Here is a 21,388-nt window from a genome sequence, read left to right on the forward strand (position 1 = left end):
AATTCGATTTAGTGATATCAACAAATCGATTTAGTGATATCAACAAATCGATTTCGTGATCTCAACAATTCGATTTAGTGATATCAACAAATCGATTTCGTGATCTCAACAATTCGATTTAGTGATCTCAACAATTCGATTTAGTGATCTTTACAAATCGATCTCAACAATTCGATTTAGTGATATCAACAAATCGATTTCGTGATCTCAACAATTCGATTTAGTGATCTCAACAATTCGATTTAGTGATCTTTACAAATCGATTTAGTGACATCAACAAATCGATTTAGTGATCTCAACAATTCGATTTCGTGATATCAACAAATCGATTTCGTGATCTCAACAATTCGATTTAGTGATCTCAACAATTCGATTTAGTGATCTTTACAAATCGATTAAATGGCATCAACAAATCGATTTAGTGATCTCAACAAATTGATTTAATGATCAGAACAAATTGATTTAATGATCTCAACAATTCGATTTAGTGACATCAACAAATTGATTTAATGATCTCAACAATTCGATTTAGTGACATGAACAAATTGATTTAATGATCTCAACAATTCGATTTAGTAACATCAACAAATTGATTTAATGATCTCAACAATTCGATTTAGTGACATGAACAAATTGATTTAATGATCTCAACAATTCGATTTAGTAACATCAACAAATTGATTTAATGATCTCAACAATTCGATTTAGTAACATCAACAAATTGATTTAATGATCTCAACAATTCGATTTAGTAACATCAACAAATTGATTTAATGATCTCAACAATTCGATTTAGTAACATCAACAAATTGATTTAATGATCTCAACAATTCGATTTAGTAACATCAACAAATTGATTTAATGATCTCAACAATTCGATTTAGTAACATCAACAAATTGATTTAATGATCTCAACAATTCGATTTAGTAACATCAACAAATTGATTTAATGATCTCAACAATTCGATTTAGTGACATCAGCAATTCGACTGCGACATGCTATTTAATAAATTACTGATATCGCATTTTGAAGATAAAAACTAAAACGGCGTCCCACCAGTGTGCTGTTATACTATTCATCTACAAATTTGATAAAGTATCGGCCTTTTTTTATTGATATCAATTCAATTACTAGTATGTATTATATACCATCCTGGTTACATGCACGCGGACATGAATGAAAGATTCAATTTAAGTCATATTTCTTTAACCAGGGACGTATAATACTGTATTATACGTCCCTGCTTTAACAAAAAAAACTAATTTTAAGTCTCAAATTACATTGCATTTTAAGAGTCTATATGAGCAGGATTTTATTCGAACTGGACAGTACGTTAGTTGTGATTACTTTTTTAACAGATTATACAAAGCTCCGTGTGAGAAACAATCACGTCACGTCATCGAGAGGTAAATGCGACAAGCTCATTATACATTTAAGCCAGGCTTCAAGGTTTTCATTTCGGACTACAGTTAGTGAAGATATTTTGGCTACCGATCCAATATTTTTACTTTGTCTTGGTCGCGGAAAATTGCCCTAACATCCTGCCGGTGTGATTTTTTTTCCCAGTTGATGTGGAGTTTCCAAAGCACCGATGGTCTGACCACAATCAAGGCACACTGAACCAGGGCTATTGTGGCGATATAATCTAGTTCAGTCTTCTTTATCATTGTACTTGGCCTAGAATCCAAAAAGCAATGATTGCATAACATTACTTTAAAAATTTGGGTCCATTTTCGGTGCAATCTGTCTACAAATACGCCTGCGTTGTATCGCGCTTTCTGTTCGCCAGGGACGTATATAACTTATCTACGTCCCTGTGTTCGCCCAGTAATTTCCCACTGTTGTGTGAATATTTAACATGTTTATAAATATTTACAAACAGATACATTGGTAGTATCACGGTTCAAACATATAGACATAAATGGATGAAATATATGTACCACACCTTGATATAGTTTTTCATTAACACATAAGATTTTTGAAAACAAATACGTGTTTCGCTGTTTCCGTACGCAAAGGATTTCCCGCTGTTGGACAAGGTCATGTAAATATGGAAGCGAGGCTCGCGATGACGTCAAAGCTGAGCCAATGTCCTACGAACAACAAGATGGAGGTTTATCAAACGGGGGACACACGAGGGGGATAGAAAACAACGTAGATTTAGAGTGAAGAGTATACTGTGATCGATAGTTTCTCTTGGTGTCAATCAAAGATTTTTGTCATGCAATCGTTAGCTCTTTATGGACGTTTTTTCTCCCGAGCTTTTGTATCAAGTCTTGGACTAAACCCAGAACGTCAGATAAAGGCGAGGAAGGATTTTCACCTTGTGACAGGGTCTGCAGGATTTTCCAAGTCTCTAAGGAAGACACAAGGTCCAAAACAGTGGACTTATGGGGACGATGCTTATTTCATTACCAGAAATAAGCTAGCAGATGTCATAGGTAAGAAAAGGATGTACCGAGTTCTCGCACGAGACTGCCAAAATACACGTGATAGTGTTTGTTATTGTTGTTCCATCACTTGTGACCGAATGGAGCGCCCTCCGTAGAGGTCACGTTTTGGGGAATACACATCCAGTGTGTATTTTTTAATAACTAAATGTGATCTGTGTACATGAAACCAGCAGATCGTATGTCACTTTTTCCAATTGTAGGTGGAAGGCAGTCACGGGTCAAATTTGTAAGCCACATGCAATTTGTAATCTTCTTTTTTTCAATTCGAATATGAAAATTTACTACCAAAAATATAAAGTAATGATTACTTGCTGTTTAGAAGAAGAAGCTTGATATATCACCGATCTAGTGTCTTGGACATTAAAAACTTAGAATTTTTCAATGAAAAATCAACATTTTCAATCTTCACTTTACTTAATTATCAAAAATTAAAGAAGTCTTATTGCAATGCTTTGACTGAGATTCCATCAATGACAGTTCTTTTTTATTTTGAATAAATCAGTGCTGAGTGATAACTTCAAAGACAAAATAGTTTTCATGAGTATGTTGTCTTCCACATTTAGAATAGATTCACAGTTTAGTGTAGTTTATATTTATCTTAATTAGTTCAGCCTAGCTCTGTGGCCATGTGCCAAGCTAGGGACATGTCAAGTGATTGGTGTGGAACAAATGACAACAGTAGCCAGCATTAGTACATACATTTATATATAAATGATGTAAGACTTGAAATTCAATTGTATTTAGGTTAATGAGTCAGAATTGAAAAAAAAAAATAAATAAAAAAAATTAATGCTTTGAAATCAGATAGGAACAATGGTATTTTGATGATTTGTAATATTGTGTTGTCCTTACACCAATACCTCCCCCACCCACCCTTAAAAAAAAATATGGCTTTATATATTAGTAATAATAATAATAATAATAAATATATGTAATCCTTCCAAATGAAAGATACACAATGACAAAACCTTCACAACAAGGGCACAGTCCTTGATTGGTCCAATGTAAATTGAGTCTGTAAACCATGTGACAATCTAGATAACAGCCATATCTTAATCATATAATTGATATGTCTTTTAATTGCCATTTTAAAATAGAAAGTAATTTCTTTAAAGGCTTAGCTATATAGTAGGATAATTATGAGTATTCAAGATGGCTGTCATGACCCATCTTGCAAATCTTATTGCTGCTCAATGTGAATGGAAAGTCTAAGGCAGGACTTTTGCTAATGAGTTAAAAATAAAAACAGACAGCTTTTTATAAAATCAATATCCATGTAGAATTCAACATAGCTATCACAGCAACCATGTTATTGCTACTTGAGGCAACTTTTCTAGATTGCATAGTTGTATTGGTATTATACTCAAGGTCACTGCTGTCAAGGTCACTGCTGTCATGGTTTCCGTCTTTAACAAAATTCTTATCTCTACCAGTACTTTCCTGAGCAGAAATAATATCAAGACAGGAACTTTTGTTTAACACCATATGAAATGGGTCACAAAGCAAGCGCAGTAAATAAGGAAACCTAAATCCTAGTCATCGTGCAGTGGATACCAAATGGTGTGTTTCCACTACTAGTGATTGTAGAAACTTGGTTGTTCGAGTCCAAGTTTCACGCTTTTCCTGTGGGACTCACTCAAATTTTGGAATTGGTTTTACTAGTGATTGTAGAAACTTGGTTATTAGAGTCCAAGTTTCACACTTTTCCTGTGGGACTCACTCAAATTTTGGAATTGGTTTTCTAGACTAACCTGAAAGAAATCCTACAAATATTACAATTAAGCAATAGGGCAATAGAGCACCTGTACTTTAAGGATTACTAACTAGGTATATAGGCACTTCTAAAGACATCATAGCTGAATGCTTGGTATCCATATTTAATGCTGTTTAAGATCAGTCCACCTGTAGTGATCATGCTATTCCCTTGTCCAGAAATGATGTAACCAAACCCACTGACATTGAGTATACAAGAAATAATTTGTTGGCCCCTTGCACTTACGCAAGACATGTGCAGTCCATGCAAAATGTGATATTTTTTACAGGTCATTCAGTCTGGTAAAGGGTAAAAGTTTACCGGACCAGACTCACTTTCACCAGACATTCTGGTCTGGTAAAGGTATAAATTTTACCAGATCAAAAGCGTCTCGGTGCAAATTATTATATTTATTATTAAAAGATGAGAAAAGACATGTAGATTAAATTCCTTGTAATTTTAATCATTGATTAAGACATGCAATATCAATTACAATAAAAACAGATACATCTCTATATTTTAGTGTTCCGCTCCATATCATACTCTAACCACTGTCGATTTTCTTTCAATTTTTTACTTATTTTGTGAGAAGCTCGTTTGTGCTTATACTTCCTGCTAGCTTCAATCTTCTTTATGGCTCATTCTGTCTCCGTTATTTGAGGCTTAATTGCCTACCAGGCACCACGCCTTCAATAAATTGCAACATTTTTGGATACCAAGTCACGATCACAAGCACGCTTAAACACTTTTCTAGAAATTAACCGAATCAAACGCTTGTTTGATAAAGGTCGGGAGGCGATTAATTAGAAAATCTGTACCAGACATTCGGTCCGGACTTGTGCAAATCTTTACCGGACCAACGCAAATTTTACCAGACATGTCCGACGGACCGGCAGCATTTCACGTGGACTGATGTGGTAATTCACATAAATAGATGTAATGCCTTGACAAAGATCCTTTTTGGTTACATTACTTGATTTTAACGTTTAGGTGTGGCTGACGGGGTAGGAGGATGGAGGAACTATGGCGTGGACCCATCAGCTTTTCCTAAAACCTTGATGACTACGTGTGAGCGCATGGTGAAGGAAGGAAGATTTAATCCACGGACACCAGTTAAAATAATACAGGCCAGCTATGAAGAAATGCAGCATCAAAAAATACCCTTAGTTGGTATGTTTAACATGAAATATTAACATTATTGAATATCTTTAGCAAAAATATGTTGATTCTGACCTCATCTTTATAATCTCCTTCTGACAATCATTTCAGTTCAATTGATTCTTCAACTGTACCGACTTTAAATACACACTAAATTGTTTTAGACTTTATCGTAAAATTTGTCTTTTTGTTAAAGCTTCTATATGTTCAGAATAATCATTAATATATACTGAGGAAGGACTGACCTACAGTACAGATAATTTCTTTTGTATGTTGATATAAATATATAATAATGTATAATAGGGTTAGCCAGATTAAAGTGTGATATTTTAATTTGTACATTATTATCAGTTGTCTTAAATTCAGGGGACAAAGAATTTGGTCAAAGATTAGAAAGCTAACATTTGATAGTGAAGCTATTGATGAGTGACGACATGGCCAGAGTAGACATTAGTAGCGGTAGTATGTGATAACTGGTAAATGTTGCTACTGCATTGTGTTGGATTGATTAGTGATGAAGCAATAGTGTAGTTGGAACAGAGGTCATTTATTTCAATGCCTCAGCTAGGAATCGAACCCAGGACCCCTTGCTTGCTAATCTGATGCTCAACCAGTCAAGCTATAGAGAAGTTCTCTCTAGCGGAGTGGTTTATTTCGGCTAGTGTTTTACCAGGGTTACATACTCCCCCTCCAGGGAATAACTCGTCCTCGAGTTTCCAGGGGTTACAGCAACACTGGTGGGGCATGGCTAAGTACTATTCCCGGGTCCCTACATGGGCGCCAATGTAACAAAGGTCATTATTTATTTCAATGCCTCTGCTAAGAATCGATTTCGGGACCCCTGGCTTGCTAGTCTGAAGCTCAACCAATCAAGCTAAAGAGAAGTTCTCTCTTGCCCAGTGGTTTATTGTGGCTAGTATTTTACCAGGGTTACAGAGCTAAAGAGAAGTTCTCTCTTGCCCAGTGGTATATTGTGGCTAGTATTTTACCAGGGTTACAGAGCTAAAGAGAAGTTCTCTCTTGCCCAGTGGTTTATTGTGGCTAGTATTTTACCAGGGTTACATAGTGTATTACTGGTTTCACTTAAATTTGATTGAAATTTTAAACTACAATGTAAACATCAAGACTACATCCACCAGGACTCCTTCAATCTGGCAAGGGACTTTCTACATTTATAAGCCCTATCCCCTTGATTGTGGTGGGATGGGGGTTATACTGAAATCTGTACACACATGGTCACTAGCCACAGCTTTTCATATAAAGGTTCCAGATCATGATATAACTCTTTAGCCCTCTCATTGTTTTATTTAAACTTTGTCAAATGTTATATAACTAATCATAACCTATGATTTGTTATATTACCCGGTACATGTTTCCAAAACTACCATGGAAACAGTAAAGAGCACTGATTGGTCAACATGAAATTGTTTGATTAAGCTGACAATCTGTTGATAGATTTAGATAGATGACAAATACAACAGTACCAAATTGGGAAATTTTGGGCGCCTGATTGGAGGAATCTTACCTGGACAACTCCTAATCCACTGAACTTTTCATGATTAAACTACAAAAACATGAATGACCAATGTTTGATTTTACACTTTGCCTTGAGAATTTTATATACAATAGAATACACTCATTAGATTTTGTTAGTTTTCTCTGTACCCTGTACTCCAACACATTATAAACAACTTTAACATTGGAAGAGACAAAATAAGGAGTTGATGGGGAAGTTGGGAGATAAATTATCCGTCAGCCGTCCTGCTGACAGTTCTATTGATGTCTTCAAGACACACCTACCTTTTTGATAGCACATTATGTCTTTTCAGACTTAATAGTTTAGCCATTATTTGGAAAGTTCATAAGAGGTTAATTGGTCTAAGATGATTTCCATGACAATTTGAGTTGTAGTGTTCTGTGTGATTCTTAGTGTAAGATGTTGTCGGGCCCATGCTGTGTCAACAATGTATTACAGAGGTTCAATATGAAAACCATACTGAGGTTGCACAGACTTCACAGTGAGAGATTACAACCCACAGCTGTTGTTAAAATACATGGATTGTTGGTTACGGATCTGCTGGAGTTTAAATGATCTAACAAGGAAATAAGTCATTACATGGTATGATTTGTGTGTGTAATTATTATACTGTTTCCTTATGATAGCCAGTGAGTTATGTCTCAGGAATACAGACAAAAGTCTAGAACAACCATGAAAAATAAATCACTTGAATACCTGGTAATTTAACTCCACGACATAAAATCAGATATGTTAAGACTGTGATAGACACCACTGTATAGTGTCTACAGAGTACTGTTTAGTCCTAGTAGACCTATATCAGATATGTTAATACTATGATGGACACTACTGTATAGTGTCTACAGAGTACTGTTTAGTCCTAGTAGATCTGTATCAAGTATGTTAATACTGTGATGGACACTACTGTATAGTGTCTACAGAGTACTGTTTAGTCCTAGTAGATCTGTATCAAGTATGTTAATACTGTGATGGACACTACTGTATAGTGTCTACAGAGTACTGTTTAGTCCTAGTAGATCTGTATCAAGTATGTTAATACTGTGATGGACACTACTGTATAGTGTCTACAGAGTACTGTTTAGTCCTAGTAGATCTGTATCAAGTATGTTAATACTGTGATGGACACTACTGTATAGTGTCTACAGAGTACTGTTTAGTCCTAGTAGATCTGTATCAAGTATGTTAATACTGTGATGGACACTACTGTATAGTGTCTACAGAGTACTGTTTAGTCCTAGTAGATCTGTATCAAGTATGTTAATACTGTGATGGACACTACTGTATAGTGTCTACAGAGTACTGTTTAGTCCTAGTAGATCTGTATCAAGTATGTTAATACTGTGATGGACACTACTGTATAGTGTCTACAGAGTACTGTTTTCACTTATAACTTTATATATACTTTGTCCTAGTAGATCTGTATTAGATACACCATGTATCTTTGTTTATTTTTATACTTTTTGCCTGGTATTGTTTTACATAATAAAAATGAATCATTGGTGCAGAGCATCACTGAATCTTCACCCCACCATATCACTGAATCTTCAGCCCACCATCATCAGCCAGTCGGCTATACAAGTCACTCTTCATCCACCATCCTTCCAACCGTCTATAAACAATTCTTGTAATACACCATCCTTCCAACCGTCTATAAATAATTCTTGTGATCCACCATCCTTCCAACCGTCTATAAATAATTCTTGTGATCCACCATCCTTCCAACCGTCTATAAATAATTCTTGTGATACACCATCCTTCCAACCGTCTATAAACAATTCTTGTAATACACCATCCTTCCAACCGTCTATAAATAATTCTTGTGATACACCATCCTTCCAACCGTCTATAAACAATTCTTGTGATCCACCATCCTTCCAACCGTCTATAAACAATTCTTGTGATACACCATCCTTCCAACCGTCTATAAACAATTCTTGTGATCCACCATCCTTCCAACCGTCTATAAACAATTCTTGTGATACACCATCCTTCCAACCGTCTATAAAAAATTCTTGTGATACACCATCCTTCCAACCGTCTATAAACAATTCTTGTGATACACCATCCTTCCAACTGTCTATAAACAATTCTTGTGATCCACCATTCTTCCAACCGTCTATAAACAATTCTTGTGATACACCATCCTTCCAACCGTCTATAAAAAATTCTTGTGATACACCATCCTTCCAACCGTCTATAAACAATTCTTGTGATACACCATCCTTCCAACTGTCTATAAACAATTCTTGTGATCCACCATTCTTCCAACCGTCTATAAACAATTTTTGTGATACACCATCCTTCCAACCGTCTATAAACAATTCTTGTGATCCATTTTCCTCAAAGTTGATATGTAGGTTCGCCTTGGTTCCTAATTAGTTGTGAAAGTTCATTTTGAGACTTGTCGGAAAAATGAATAGCTTATGTGGTGTTTTGACAGTCGTAGTTTGTTGTGGTTGTTACTGGTAAATTAATTGATGAATCATTCTTAAATTTTCTATGTTTGGAGAAGTATGGGATGGACCATTCTCAAACATTATACCTAGGTTCATATTTGTACCTTGTTATGTTGTTTTGATTTGGGGACTGACTGGAAAAACAGAATGACAGACAGATGGCCATGTTGGATTTTGACAATGAAGGTTTATTATCACTATTTCTAGAGTTATAAAGGTGACTCTTTGTCACTAGTTTTGCTCTTTTGACTTTGGGACTGATCTAGAAAAAAATGGCTCTCTTGGATTTTTACTATGAAAGATTTTTATCACTGTATGTCAAGAACTGCTGGTTAGTTCTTTCTCAGATGTCATGTGTAGGTTCCCCTTGATCCCTAGTTGTGTACAGATTTCATGTGTAGGTTCCCCTTGATCCCTAGTTGTGTACAGATTTCATGTGTAGGTTCCCCTTGATCCCTTGTTGTGTACAGATGTCATGTGTAGGTTCCCCTTGATCCCTAGTTGTGTACAGATTTCATGTGTAGGTTTCCCTTGATCCCTAGTTGTGTACAGATTTCATGTGTACATTCCCCTTGATCCCTAGTTGTGTACAGATGTCATGTGTAGGTTCCCCTTGATCCCTAGTTGTGTACAGATGTCATGTGTAGGTTTCCCTTGATCCCTAGTTGTGTACAGATGTCATGTGTACATTCCCCTTGATCCCTAGTTGTGTACAGATTTCATGTGTAGGTTCCCCTTGATCCCTAGTTGTGTACAGATGTCATATGTAGGTTTCCCTTGATCCCTAGTTGTGTACAGATTTCATGTGTAGGTTCCCCTTGATCCCTTGTTGTGTACAGATGTCATATGTAGGTTTCCCTTGATCCCTAGTTGTGTACAGATATCATGTGTACATTCCCCTTGATCCCTAGTTGTGTACAGATATCATGTGTACATTCCCCTTGATCCCTAGTTGTGTACAGATATCATGTGTACATTCCTCTTGATCCCTAGTTGTGTGCTTTTGATTTTGGACTGATCAGAAAATCAAACAATGGCCAATAGAATCTTGATGTAACAGTTAAAGATTATTATCACAGACTCTTCAGAAGCACTTTCAAATTTCATGATGTTAAAGCAAAAACTGTGGAAAGACAAGAAAAAGGGAAATGATTCAACTTTTAAAGAACAAATAAAGATCAAACAATGGCGAGCATCAAGGTTCCTGTGAGATTTCTTGTTTATAAATAGGAATCCTGTGTAATTTGAATTGACTTTCTGAGGTATGGGGCTGGTCGATCACTTTTCTGCAAAGGGTTAGAGGGACAGCTTCAATGTAAACTCTGCAGTTTATTACACAGAATCATCAAGGTAGTTTGAAATATTAAATCTTAAATGAAATATATAAACCCAGGAAAGGAATTCATCAATAATCTTAGCATGTATATAATGTCATCACGCAAAAATTTCACCTGATTAAAGAAGATTACAACACCCAGGTAAGCTAAAGTCTATCAACTGTCAGGGATAACACAAACACTGATGCTCAATGTATTCAATACAAAATTGTTACCCTTTATTGTCGATAGTGTAACTCAAAACATAACAGAAAAGTTAAATCAAACTTGCCTCTGGCAATAAGGTTAATGAGGAAATGTATTTTTGTGGACAGGTAGCAGTACAGCTTGTGTGGTGTCACTACACAGAGAAGAACATACCATTTACACAGCCAATTTGGGTGACAGTGGCTTTCTCGTCATCCGTGATAGTGAGGTGATTCATCGATCAGTGGAGCAACAGCACTACTTCAACACTCCATTCCAACTAGCAGTGGTTCCACCAAGTCAGGAAGGCCAAGTACTCAGTGACAGGTATGTGTGACTGGTTCCCCAAAGTCTGAGAGCCAGGCACTCAGTGACAGGTATGTGTGTGTGGTTCCTGAAAGTCTTGAGAGTCAGGTACTCAGTGACAGGTATGTGTGTGGTTCCCCAAAGTCTGAGAGCCAGGCACTCAGTGACAGGTATGTGTGAGTGGTTCCCCAAAGTCTGAGAGCCAGGCACTCAGTTACAGGTATGTGTGTGGTTCCCCAAAGTCTTGAGAGCCAGTTACTCAGTGACAGGTATGTGTGAGTGGTTCCACCAAGTCAGGAAGGCCAAGTACTCGGTGACAGGTGTATGTATGTTGTTCCCCAAAGTCTGAGAGCCAGGCACTCAGTGACAGGTATGTGTGAGTGGTTCCCAAAAGTCTTGAGAGCCAGACACTCAGTGACAGGTATGTGTGTGTGGTTTCTCAAAGTCTTGAGAACCAGGCACTCAGTGACAGGTATGTATGTGGTTCCCCAAAGTCTTGAGAGCCAGTTACTCAGTGACAGGTATGTGTGAGTGGTTCCACCAAGTCAGGAAGGCCAAGTACTCGGTGACAGGTGTATGTTTGTTGTTCCCCAAAGTCTGAGAGCCAGGCACTCAGTGACAGGTATGTGTGAGTGGTTCCCAAAAGTCTTGAGAGCCAGACACTCAGTGACAGGTATGTGTGTGTGGTTTCTCAAAGTCTTGAGAACCAGGCACTCAGTGACAGGTGAGTGGTTTCCCAAAGTCTTGAGAGCAAGGAACTCAGTAACAGGTATGTGTGTGTGGTTCCCCAAAGTCTTGAGAGCCAAGCACTCAGTGACAGGTGTGTGTGTGTGGTTACCCAAAGTCTTTAGTGCCAGACACTCAGTGACAGGTGTGTGTTGGTGGTTCCCTCAAAGTCTAAAGAGCTAGGTACGGTATTTTCTGGGTTATAAACCGCAGCTTTTTTCCTTGGCAGTCGGACATGTGGCATATATACTGATGCATTTTATATGTGGCCGAGTGGAAAATCGGCACAGTGAAAAAAGAAATGAAGAGTATTGTCTGGACATAGGTTACAGACCATTATGTATTTCGTAATGGCCATTTTGTCAAGGCACTATTGACCTATGTGACATTTCACTCTGATAATTTGGTTGCTGTAACATATTACACTTCCAGAAAGAATTAAAAATAGTGATTTAAACCAAGGATACCAGTATGACACGTCAGTTCCAAGGTATTTTACAAGTACCTGTCCATCGTGTGTTTGTGACTGCAACATATCAATTAGAACTTTCATTTGCAACTGGATGATATTAAGATTGAAATAGAAATAGCATTCTTGTGGATTTAATTAATCATACCTTTTAATATGAATCACAATAATATCTCCTGAACTTTCATGATTGCTTCAGAAGCCATAACAGAAGGTTTACAATAGCATGTTTTATCCTGGGATCGTCATCAGGTCAAATTCTAGAAACGACAGCCATGCTTTGTGTAACTTCCAAGAAATAATATGGGACTATAAGAATTTTGTCAGCATGTAAGGTCCTTCACTAATATTGAACAGACACTGATGGAGATATTGTTAAGTTAACCCTACATAACGTCAGGCTCTATATCTGTGTAGACAATATCTGAAGGCTCCCAAGCAAAACAAAAAAATAAAGAACTATCTGTGTATAATTCATTTGCAAACTTATATTAAATGTTTCACTGACGATCAAAGTAACTTGCCTTCCATGGTCAGTTATATCAACAAACTTTGGTCAACATAACATTGTGAGAAAGGGTGCCGCTTAAATTTTGGTGCATCTTATATGTGGATAAAATAGAAAAAATCACTAAAAACCAGTTCTGCAGTTTATACTCCGGTGTAGTTTATACTTAGGTGCGGTTTATACTTAGGTGTAGTTTATACTTAGGTGCGGTTTATAGCCCTGCAGTCTGGAGAGCTAGGTATTGTTGTTTACATGATATTGTAGATTCCAAATCATGAAGAATGACATAAAAATGATTTTTGTGGGGTTACAACTGTAACTTTACCTTTAAATGATAAAATCCATTATCAGGATTTATGTAATTTAGCTAGAGACTGATAAAAAGAAGTTTGACACTCCCTAATTGGTCAGTATATAAAGGCTTTTTAACTTATTATCAATCTACAGACACTTTGTTTTCATTGTAAACCATTGGTCTCTGTATCAATGTCAGTTATATAAAAGGTCTGTATACTTGGCCTTTCTTATGAAGAATTATTGTTTTATGAAGAATTATTTTTTTATGAAGAATTATTGTTTTGTGAAGAATTATTGTTTTGTGAAGAATTATTGTTTTATGAAGAATTATTGTTTTATGAAGAATTATTGTTTTGTGAAGAATTATTGTTTTGTGAAGAATTATCGATGTTTTATTATTTTGATAGCCCTACCATGGCGGATAGCACATCATTCAAGGTAGAGGAAGGGGACATTCTTTTACTCGGCACAGATGGTCTATTTGACAACATGTGTGAGGATATGATAGTGGATCACATCTCCAAACTGAAGGTAGAATTCTAGAGCCTAACAGGCTACAACAATATAAATCTTACTTTACAGGTCACAACAGTATAAATCTGACCTTACAGGTCACAACAATATAAATCTGACCTTACAGGTCACAACAATATAAATCTGACCTTACAGGCCACAACAATATAAATCTGACCTTACAGGCCACAACAATATAAATCTGACCTTACAGGTCACAACAATATAAATCTGACCTTACAGGTCACAACAATATAAATCTTACTTTACAGGTCACAACAATTTAAATCTGACCTTACAGGTCACAACAATATAAATCTGACCTTACAGGTCACAACAATATAAATCTGACCTTACAGGTCACAACAATATAAATCTTACTTTACAGGTCACAACAATTTAAATCTGACCTTAAGTCTTAATATTACTTGCCAAAACAATAGAAGTCTGATTATTACTGGCCATACCAAGAGACATATTGTAAAATATTTGTAAGTTCTTCATTACATTGTAAATGAAAATATTTTTGGATTGCTAGGACCATCGGACAGATATACAGAAAACAGCAAACAACATGGTTGAGGATGCCCTCTCCCTATCCTTAGACCAAGACTACTTGTCTCCCTTTGCCCTGTCCTCCATTGACGCGGGAATTAACCTCAAAGGTGAGATTTTGTTCCTCTAAGTCTAACAAGTGTCAAGGCCACATACATCTGTATTCATTGTAATAATTAAAGTAAAATAACATCTGATTATCTCTATTAATCCACTTTTATTTAGTTTTTTTGTAATTTGTTGGTACATATTTATGTATCAGGGTATGTGTGTGGCCAACATCTGATGAATTCCTGATCAGAGAATATATTCATCTTTAGCTAATATCCTGTTGTCTTTCTGTTGTATTGATGCTGCTTTAAGAGTGTTTATGTATATCTTATTTCACTAATATCAGATACTTTGTGTTGTACAGGGGGAAAACCAGACGATATAACAGTGATACTAGCCAGAGTGGCCGTGCTAGATACGTAACATCTAGTGTTAACATAGACACAACAATCTGTAATCTCTAAATCGCTGAGGTAGCAACATTTCTATACCTACTCTTAAGCTACAGGTATTCTCCAAGGTGTTGAGGAAGACTTTTTATTGCAACATGTTAGGACTGAGGAATATTTTCCTGTCAACAGTTTTGTGTTTACATAATGAAAAGTGATGTTTTGTCAGTGATAATGATCTTGGATTACCAATAACAAAGATCTCTAGAAGCTAACTACATTACAGAAGCATTTTTTTTTATTATTAAATTCTTATTGAAACTTGGCAGGTGTTTTACATCAGCATATACTACAAACATGTTGCAATTAAAATTCCTCTGAAGCTTGTCTACAATAGTAATATAACAGATGTATCAATGTTATCATGTACTAGAAACAGCCATGTGATATTGAATGTAAATGTGTTTTATGTGTCTAAAACTGTTGTTGGTGTGTAAGGATTCCCTGGAACTGTTTTATATTAGACATTTACAATTTGTGGAAGTCACGACTTGGAAATACCTTTACTAAGCTGCTTTCATTATCATGTAACCAACAGTTGGACCAAAGTTGTTGATGGGACAGACTCTGATGTTTATACCTGGTGAGGTGTAACAAAAACCATCAGCCTTAAGAAATATGATATAATTACTCATTCTGTATCAAATGTAAGAGTCTTGCTGCCTGTTTATGTTTACACATATATTGGCTAAATACTTGGGTTACATTTATAATTGATTTATCAAGGACTATGGTAAGATTATAACTTATAGAAATCTTTTAATTGATTTTTTTTCTTGTACCCTAGTACGACCAAGAGTACTGTGTTCCCCATTATCCCTGAATGGGGGTAGAAAACTCCTCAGATTGGTGAAATTTTAAACCTGTACCCCTGGGTTTTCAAACACTCTTTTATATACATTGCAAAGGGGGGTAAACTGCCCCCCACACCCCCTCACTTCAAAATACAAGGAAGAACACTGAGAGTAACACTATATGCCCAAAACCATGAAATGGCAGGGCATAAAGAGAGGAAAGACAGGGTTTAGGGAAAAATGCTCCTGGTGGTTTGTGATTTTGTCCAATCAATGCTGTACATCATAGGAAAAGAGATTCACACATTGGAGAAAAACCAAGATGGTGAAGCTTATTGTGAGAAGTAGTTTCTATGAACGAAAAACCTGCAGATTTCATATCAGCAAAAATTGCACCTTGATAATCTGGTACTCAATAGAAGTTAAGATGATTGGAGATACAAGAAATTGTGGTATCTTTATCATCACTTCTACAATAATGATAAATAGATTTTATAAAAATTCATTTCCCTGGTAACAGTAGAATTGATATTGATATTGATATTGTTATACAGTTCAACAGTTTTAGAACATCATCAGTTTTTTAAAAATGATCTTGGATTCAGATCCATTCCGTCGCTATCACTACAGGTTTACAAATAAAACAACTTCTGTAATTGTTGTCAAATTCTTAGTATGCAAATGGAATCTAGGAACACTTTTCTGGGGACGTTTTACCATCTGTCTAGAAAACTGAACTGTTTGGTGTCTAAGAATTGTTTTAACTACTGAATAAAAACAGCTTTTCAGATCCTGTGAGAGGGGTTTAACATTGATGTGTTGGTTAGTTGTCATCTGGTATTACTTTTGTTGGATATCCTGTACATACCTTCAATGTTGTAAGTAGAAATGATAAAACTGTTGTCAACTGAACAGTATCCATTAGTTTATGTGTCTCTACTGATGAAATCTTACTCATCGTTGTTTTGTAGTATACACTCTTACACCATCCTGAAATTATTTTGTTATCAGGAGATAATGCTAATTGTTATTGTTGTAATTAGAACAGATCAATTACATTTTGTAATCATAAAAATGCCAACCCAAGTAACATGTTTTATCCATGAATGATTTACAAAGATTCTTTGGACCAAATCATGTGCCATTTAAAACTGTAAATCTGACTTGCATTTCAATACGGACTCATATTACACTTGTGGATGGCAAGACACAAGAATTAATAAAATGCTTTGAAACACGCTTGTGTCCGATGTTGGGTTAATTGAAAACTCACTAGTATTAATTATGACACTTAAGATATCAAAATGAAATATTGTCTTCACTCTGAATGTCAAGAAAACTTGTGATGGTAATTGTTAGTGGTTTTTCACATTAAATTGTATTGATACTTAGACTTTACATATTCTGTAAAATGAGAAAATCTTTTAATTATTTTGTAATTAAGTTCAATTAATTTTATTATTTTGTGTTTTGTTTTGCTGTATTATGTAATATAAAGAATTGTACAAGATAATGTGAAAGACCTGTACTTGCTGGGTTTCTGTGTTTGTACAATTTATCAATATTAATGAAACTGATCATTTACTATGGATGTAGCCTTTTGTTTTTAATTTTTAAATAATTTCATGTAGAAGAAATCAACTAAATAAACCCTGCAGATACATTTTGTACAGATCAGGAATGGTTATAATGTCTACAAACACAGCATTTGGAATGTTAATTACATGTATATGCAGCTTGGTAAAACAAATGTAGACAAGCTAATTTATTTTTACTCTTGCTGTCAATTTGCCCACTATCCTCAGCTTTAGAAAACCAAAAGCAGTCAAAGATACCATGTTGGTTGTTTCAATTACCAAATACAACCCGTACAATACTCTGTCCATATGGTTTAACTTGAACTGCACCTGTGGACATGTTAGTATCTTATTATTAAAGCATGTCTTTTTAAACTGTACAATAACATTTGAGTAGTTGTGTTGTTCTGCCCTAAAATGCTCTACAAGAGTTTAATCTGTAAAGGACTTGTATCACTGCTCCAACATAACCTCCTAAGGAGCACGGAACAGTCTGTAAAGTATTATCTGTAGTAGTGAAAGTAAGTGGTAAAGTGTAAAAATTGTAAGATACAAGTACAAAATTGTCTTCTCACAAAGTTTCAAAATAATTCATTATTTTAATATTATTGACCTATATAAGTCTGTTTTATACAAAATTTAAACACAAACACAACTGTTGCTTTGTAATTTGATATTTCCGAAGTGGAAGAAGAACTTGTGTTTATTTATTATTGATTGTGGGTAAAATGCCCTAATACTGGGAGATAAGGTGAGGAGGGGACCTATATACTGTTTATACAGGGTTGATGATGATAATTGATGGAGTATTTTTACAAGCCCCTGATTTTTGATGAGAACACTACAAAGAGCTGTGTATTTGATTTGATTAATACAAATCTTTACTATATTGTCACGTTCCCTTTTATTACTTTTGTTGCATTTACGTGTGGTTTGTAATATTTACCGTTTTTATCTGCTTTATCTTGTAATCATGAAATATGCAAATTCAAAGGTAGTTGCACTGATTACATGTATTCTTGTAGATTTTGTTGTAAAGATAAGAATTTGAATATTTTCATAAGTGTATGATCTCATTGATGATTTGAAAAGAAACAATACTTAAAATATTGGAATGTAATGATGTTGTCATTTAGTTTAGTGTTAGGTATGTAGGTAAATATAGCTCATTCAATCAGATACATCATGTTACACTCTCAAAACTACTAGGACAAATTCTAGAACAGCATGTATTTAGAATATTAAAAAGACATCTCCTATCAAAGCTACCTAGAATTAACTATAAGCATTGTAAAACAAACATTTAAGAAAATATTAGATCTTAACGAAACATTCTCTGGTACAGTATTAAGGGTATTTAAGATGTACCTTGTAACATTTTGTCATTTTTTGATTGAATGAAGCTGTGGTGTGATTTAGTAACTTGTATATTTCACAGAAATAACTAGAAAATTAAGGAATGTTTGATGATATAAAGAAAGTACAACATGTTTTGTTTGAATGTTCAGTGATTGGGAGGAGATATATGTGGAAAACATTTCATAATTATGTAAGTGATGTTTGGATAGGGCACATTGGCCCAAAATAATCTTGAAAAGTCGAGCAGACTTTTATTAATTTTTGTAGTCTTCAGTTAAGAATAAATTATAAACTTGTTGGTAAATGACTTTTAAGAGTCAGTTATGTTGAAACAATTTACTATTCAATGTGACTTGTTTAAAAAATGTCTTCTTTTATTTGCAAAGATAATGTATGTTATCTCATGTCTGTATTGTTTTTCTTTTGGTGGCATTTGGGAAGGCTACATTTTAATGTATTTTTGGTGTTGGTTATATTGTCCACACTAAGATTTCTAAGTTCCTGCAGGCCCATTAAAACATCATACAGTGCTTCCTTATCTGAAGTGCTTGAGATGGCATCTCAGGTCAGAGGTCAAGGTTAATGTACTTCTGTTCCATTGATGTTGAAGTGACACCTGTATGAAATAATTGTTTTGATAATACATTTATTTTAACATGAATTTGTTAAAAGTTTGTGGAACAAAACATAGATATTAGATGTTAATTTTACCTGTAATTCTGCATGCGGTCTTTATCAACTCTTGATGTGTTACTTGTACGAGGAATTCATCCAAATTTTATCAGACTTTAGAAAATACATGTATGTACATGTCAGAGTTGGCCCACCATCAATTGAATGTTTTGATTTCGAAGTGTTTCTTCTAGTCAAAAAATTGTATCTCTGTCTACCATTTGTTAAATTTGTTTAAAATTCAAACAAAATCAATTTCTTCTTAATGTGTATTGAAGATTATACTATAACTATGTCCCTACTTTCTTGTCAAATTGAGACATACTAACCTGAAGATATGTCACCATATTGTAATCTTGACTCATATTAAGTGCTGTAATTGTGTTCATACTTTAACATTCCCCAAACATTTATTTCAGATACTAAATTTAATTTTAGTGGTGTTAAATGATTTGTGTCAGCGGTGTTAGAACAATGACTACTGTATTGTCAGCGTCTGTGACATAACACTGGTGGAATCTTCCTGAAATTTCCAGTAACAGAAATTGCACCACGTTCATAAATGACTCATTTAATTTGTAAACATTAAACATTGGTCTCAAAACGTGTCTTGTCCTGGTAACAAATCAGGATGGAGGTCATGACAGGAGTTTATGTTTTACCTCTCTGGTGTGTTGATCAGGTACTGTTTACTGTTCTAATGATAAAACATGTTCATTTACACATTTTATAAAACTTTTAACCAGACAAAATCAAAGAAAAACTCCACCAGTTATATCATGCATCATTAAATCTTTCTGTAGAAGTTCAACTCTATCTCAATAGCCTATATCCTGTTACTGTAAATTGATCTAAAAAGGGTAAAAAGGAATTGTGTAGAGACAGAAGTTAAACTGGAGAATACATGTGCAGAATGGATGTATCATTGTTTTCTGAAATCACATATATGTGGAATGTTTGATAAAAATAAAAATTGTAACAACATTAAACTGAGTTGTTGATGTTTTGCTGTTTGAGTATTATGACAACTTTTAGCAATGAAGAAATTTTGAGCTATATGATTACAATGGACCTAGAATGGATTTATTTCTCTCATTGATACCTGACCAATCAATGCATCAAGTATTTTGAACCCTTCGACGAATTCCACTCCTCAGTCACAGGGTCGTTCCTCATGCCAGCAGAGTTCTCGTCACCCACTATTCAATTCTTTAACCACTAGGGGAGCTCAGATATTCGGTGGGTGGGTGGGGAGGTCGCTAGTCTTCCTAAATTTTCTCTAAATTTATCTTGGTCCCTAGTCTTCCTCAATTTTCTCTAACATCTTGGTCTCTAGTTTTCCTCAATTTTCTCTAAATTTATCTTAGTCTTTAGTCTTCCTTAATTTTCATGTGTAAATTTATCATGGTTCCTAGTGCCCTTTTTGCTTTTGGATCTAATAGAAAAAGAAAAATTGTTGATTTGGCAATTAATAGATTATTAATGTGATTTCATAAAATTTTTAAAATTTCATTTAACAAAGAGCAAAAATACAGGAAAGAAGAGGAATATGATGTTCAGGTTTTGAGAAATGTTAGTCTACCAAAGAAAGGATTTAGTATTGAAGCATGAGGTCTATATACATACACTGGACTGGACTTAACGGCAAACTAATGGTGTAGTTTAATACATTGGACCTTCACCAAACAGTGGCAAAAAGATCCATCACGTGCTTCCAACCAGATTGTCAAGGGTGAACATATTGAAGTTGGTATAACATTTATCATTTGTTGCAAAAATTTCTACAGTCTGTAGTCCAAAAACTCAAGTGTTGCACATAACAGGTCAAAAATTTCCTTTGATCAACAAAATAAATTCAAGCTATGACAAAATATATTTATTTCTTTCAATAAATAATCTTAACTACACAACTATTCATTATCATTAAAAGAAAATGGCCTCTGAGTACGATAATAAATACCTATTAACATTGAAACCTCAATAAAAACATTACACAAACATGATTTCTCTGTTGCATAAATAGCACTTCGATAAATTCATCACTTTCCTTGAAATGAAGAAATACCCTTTTATCTAGTTTTCTTTCGTAAAATATGTGTGATTATTCTGCGTAGTACCCACACATCAGAGTGGATTCATCAGCCAAGTACATGTCAGTGGGAATAACAGAACAAAGTCATACAATGTAACAATATACATCTTTATATTGTAACAATATACTTTTTTTATGT

General features: G+C 34.9%; 1 protein-coding gene across 1 annotated transcript; it reads left to right on the forward strand.

Annotated features, from left to right (window-relative positions):
- Positions 1–2,126: 2,126 nt before the first annotated feature.
- LOC132555408 (protein phosphatase PTC7 homolog) lies at positions 2,127–20,146 on the forward strand. The gene is made up of 6 exons (XM_060219758.1): positions 2,127–2,442; positions 5,198–5,377; positions 11,010–11,208; positions 13,595–13,718; positions 14,239–14,365; positions 14,671–20,146. Exons 1-6 carry the CDS (start codon positions 2,223–2,225, stop codon positions 14,727–14,729), a joined length of 909 nt encoding a protein of 302 aa, XP_060075741.1. The 5' UTR covers positions 2,127–2,222; the 3' UTR covers positions 14,730–20,146.
- Positions 20,147–21,388: the final 1,242 nt, after the last annotated feature.

Source organism: Ylistrum balloti, unplaced genomic scaffold, assembly GCF_031769215.1.
Source record: "Ylistrum balloti isolate Yb309-2 unplaced genomic scaffold, AGI_CSIRO_Ybal_v1 Utg370484, whole genome shotgun sequence".
Lineage (NCBI taxonomy): Eukaryota > Metazoa > Mollusca > Bivalvia > Pectinida > Pectinidae > Ylistrum > Ylistrum balloti.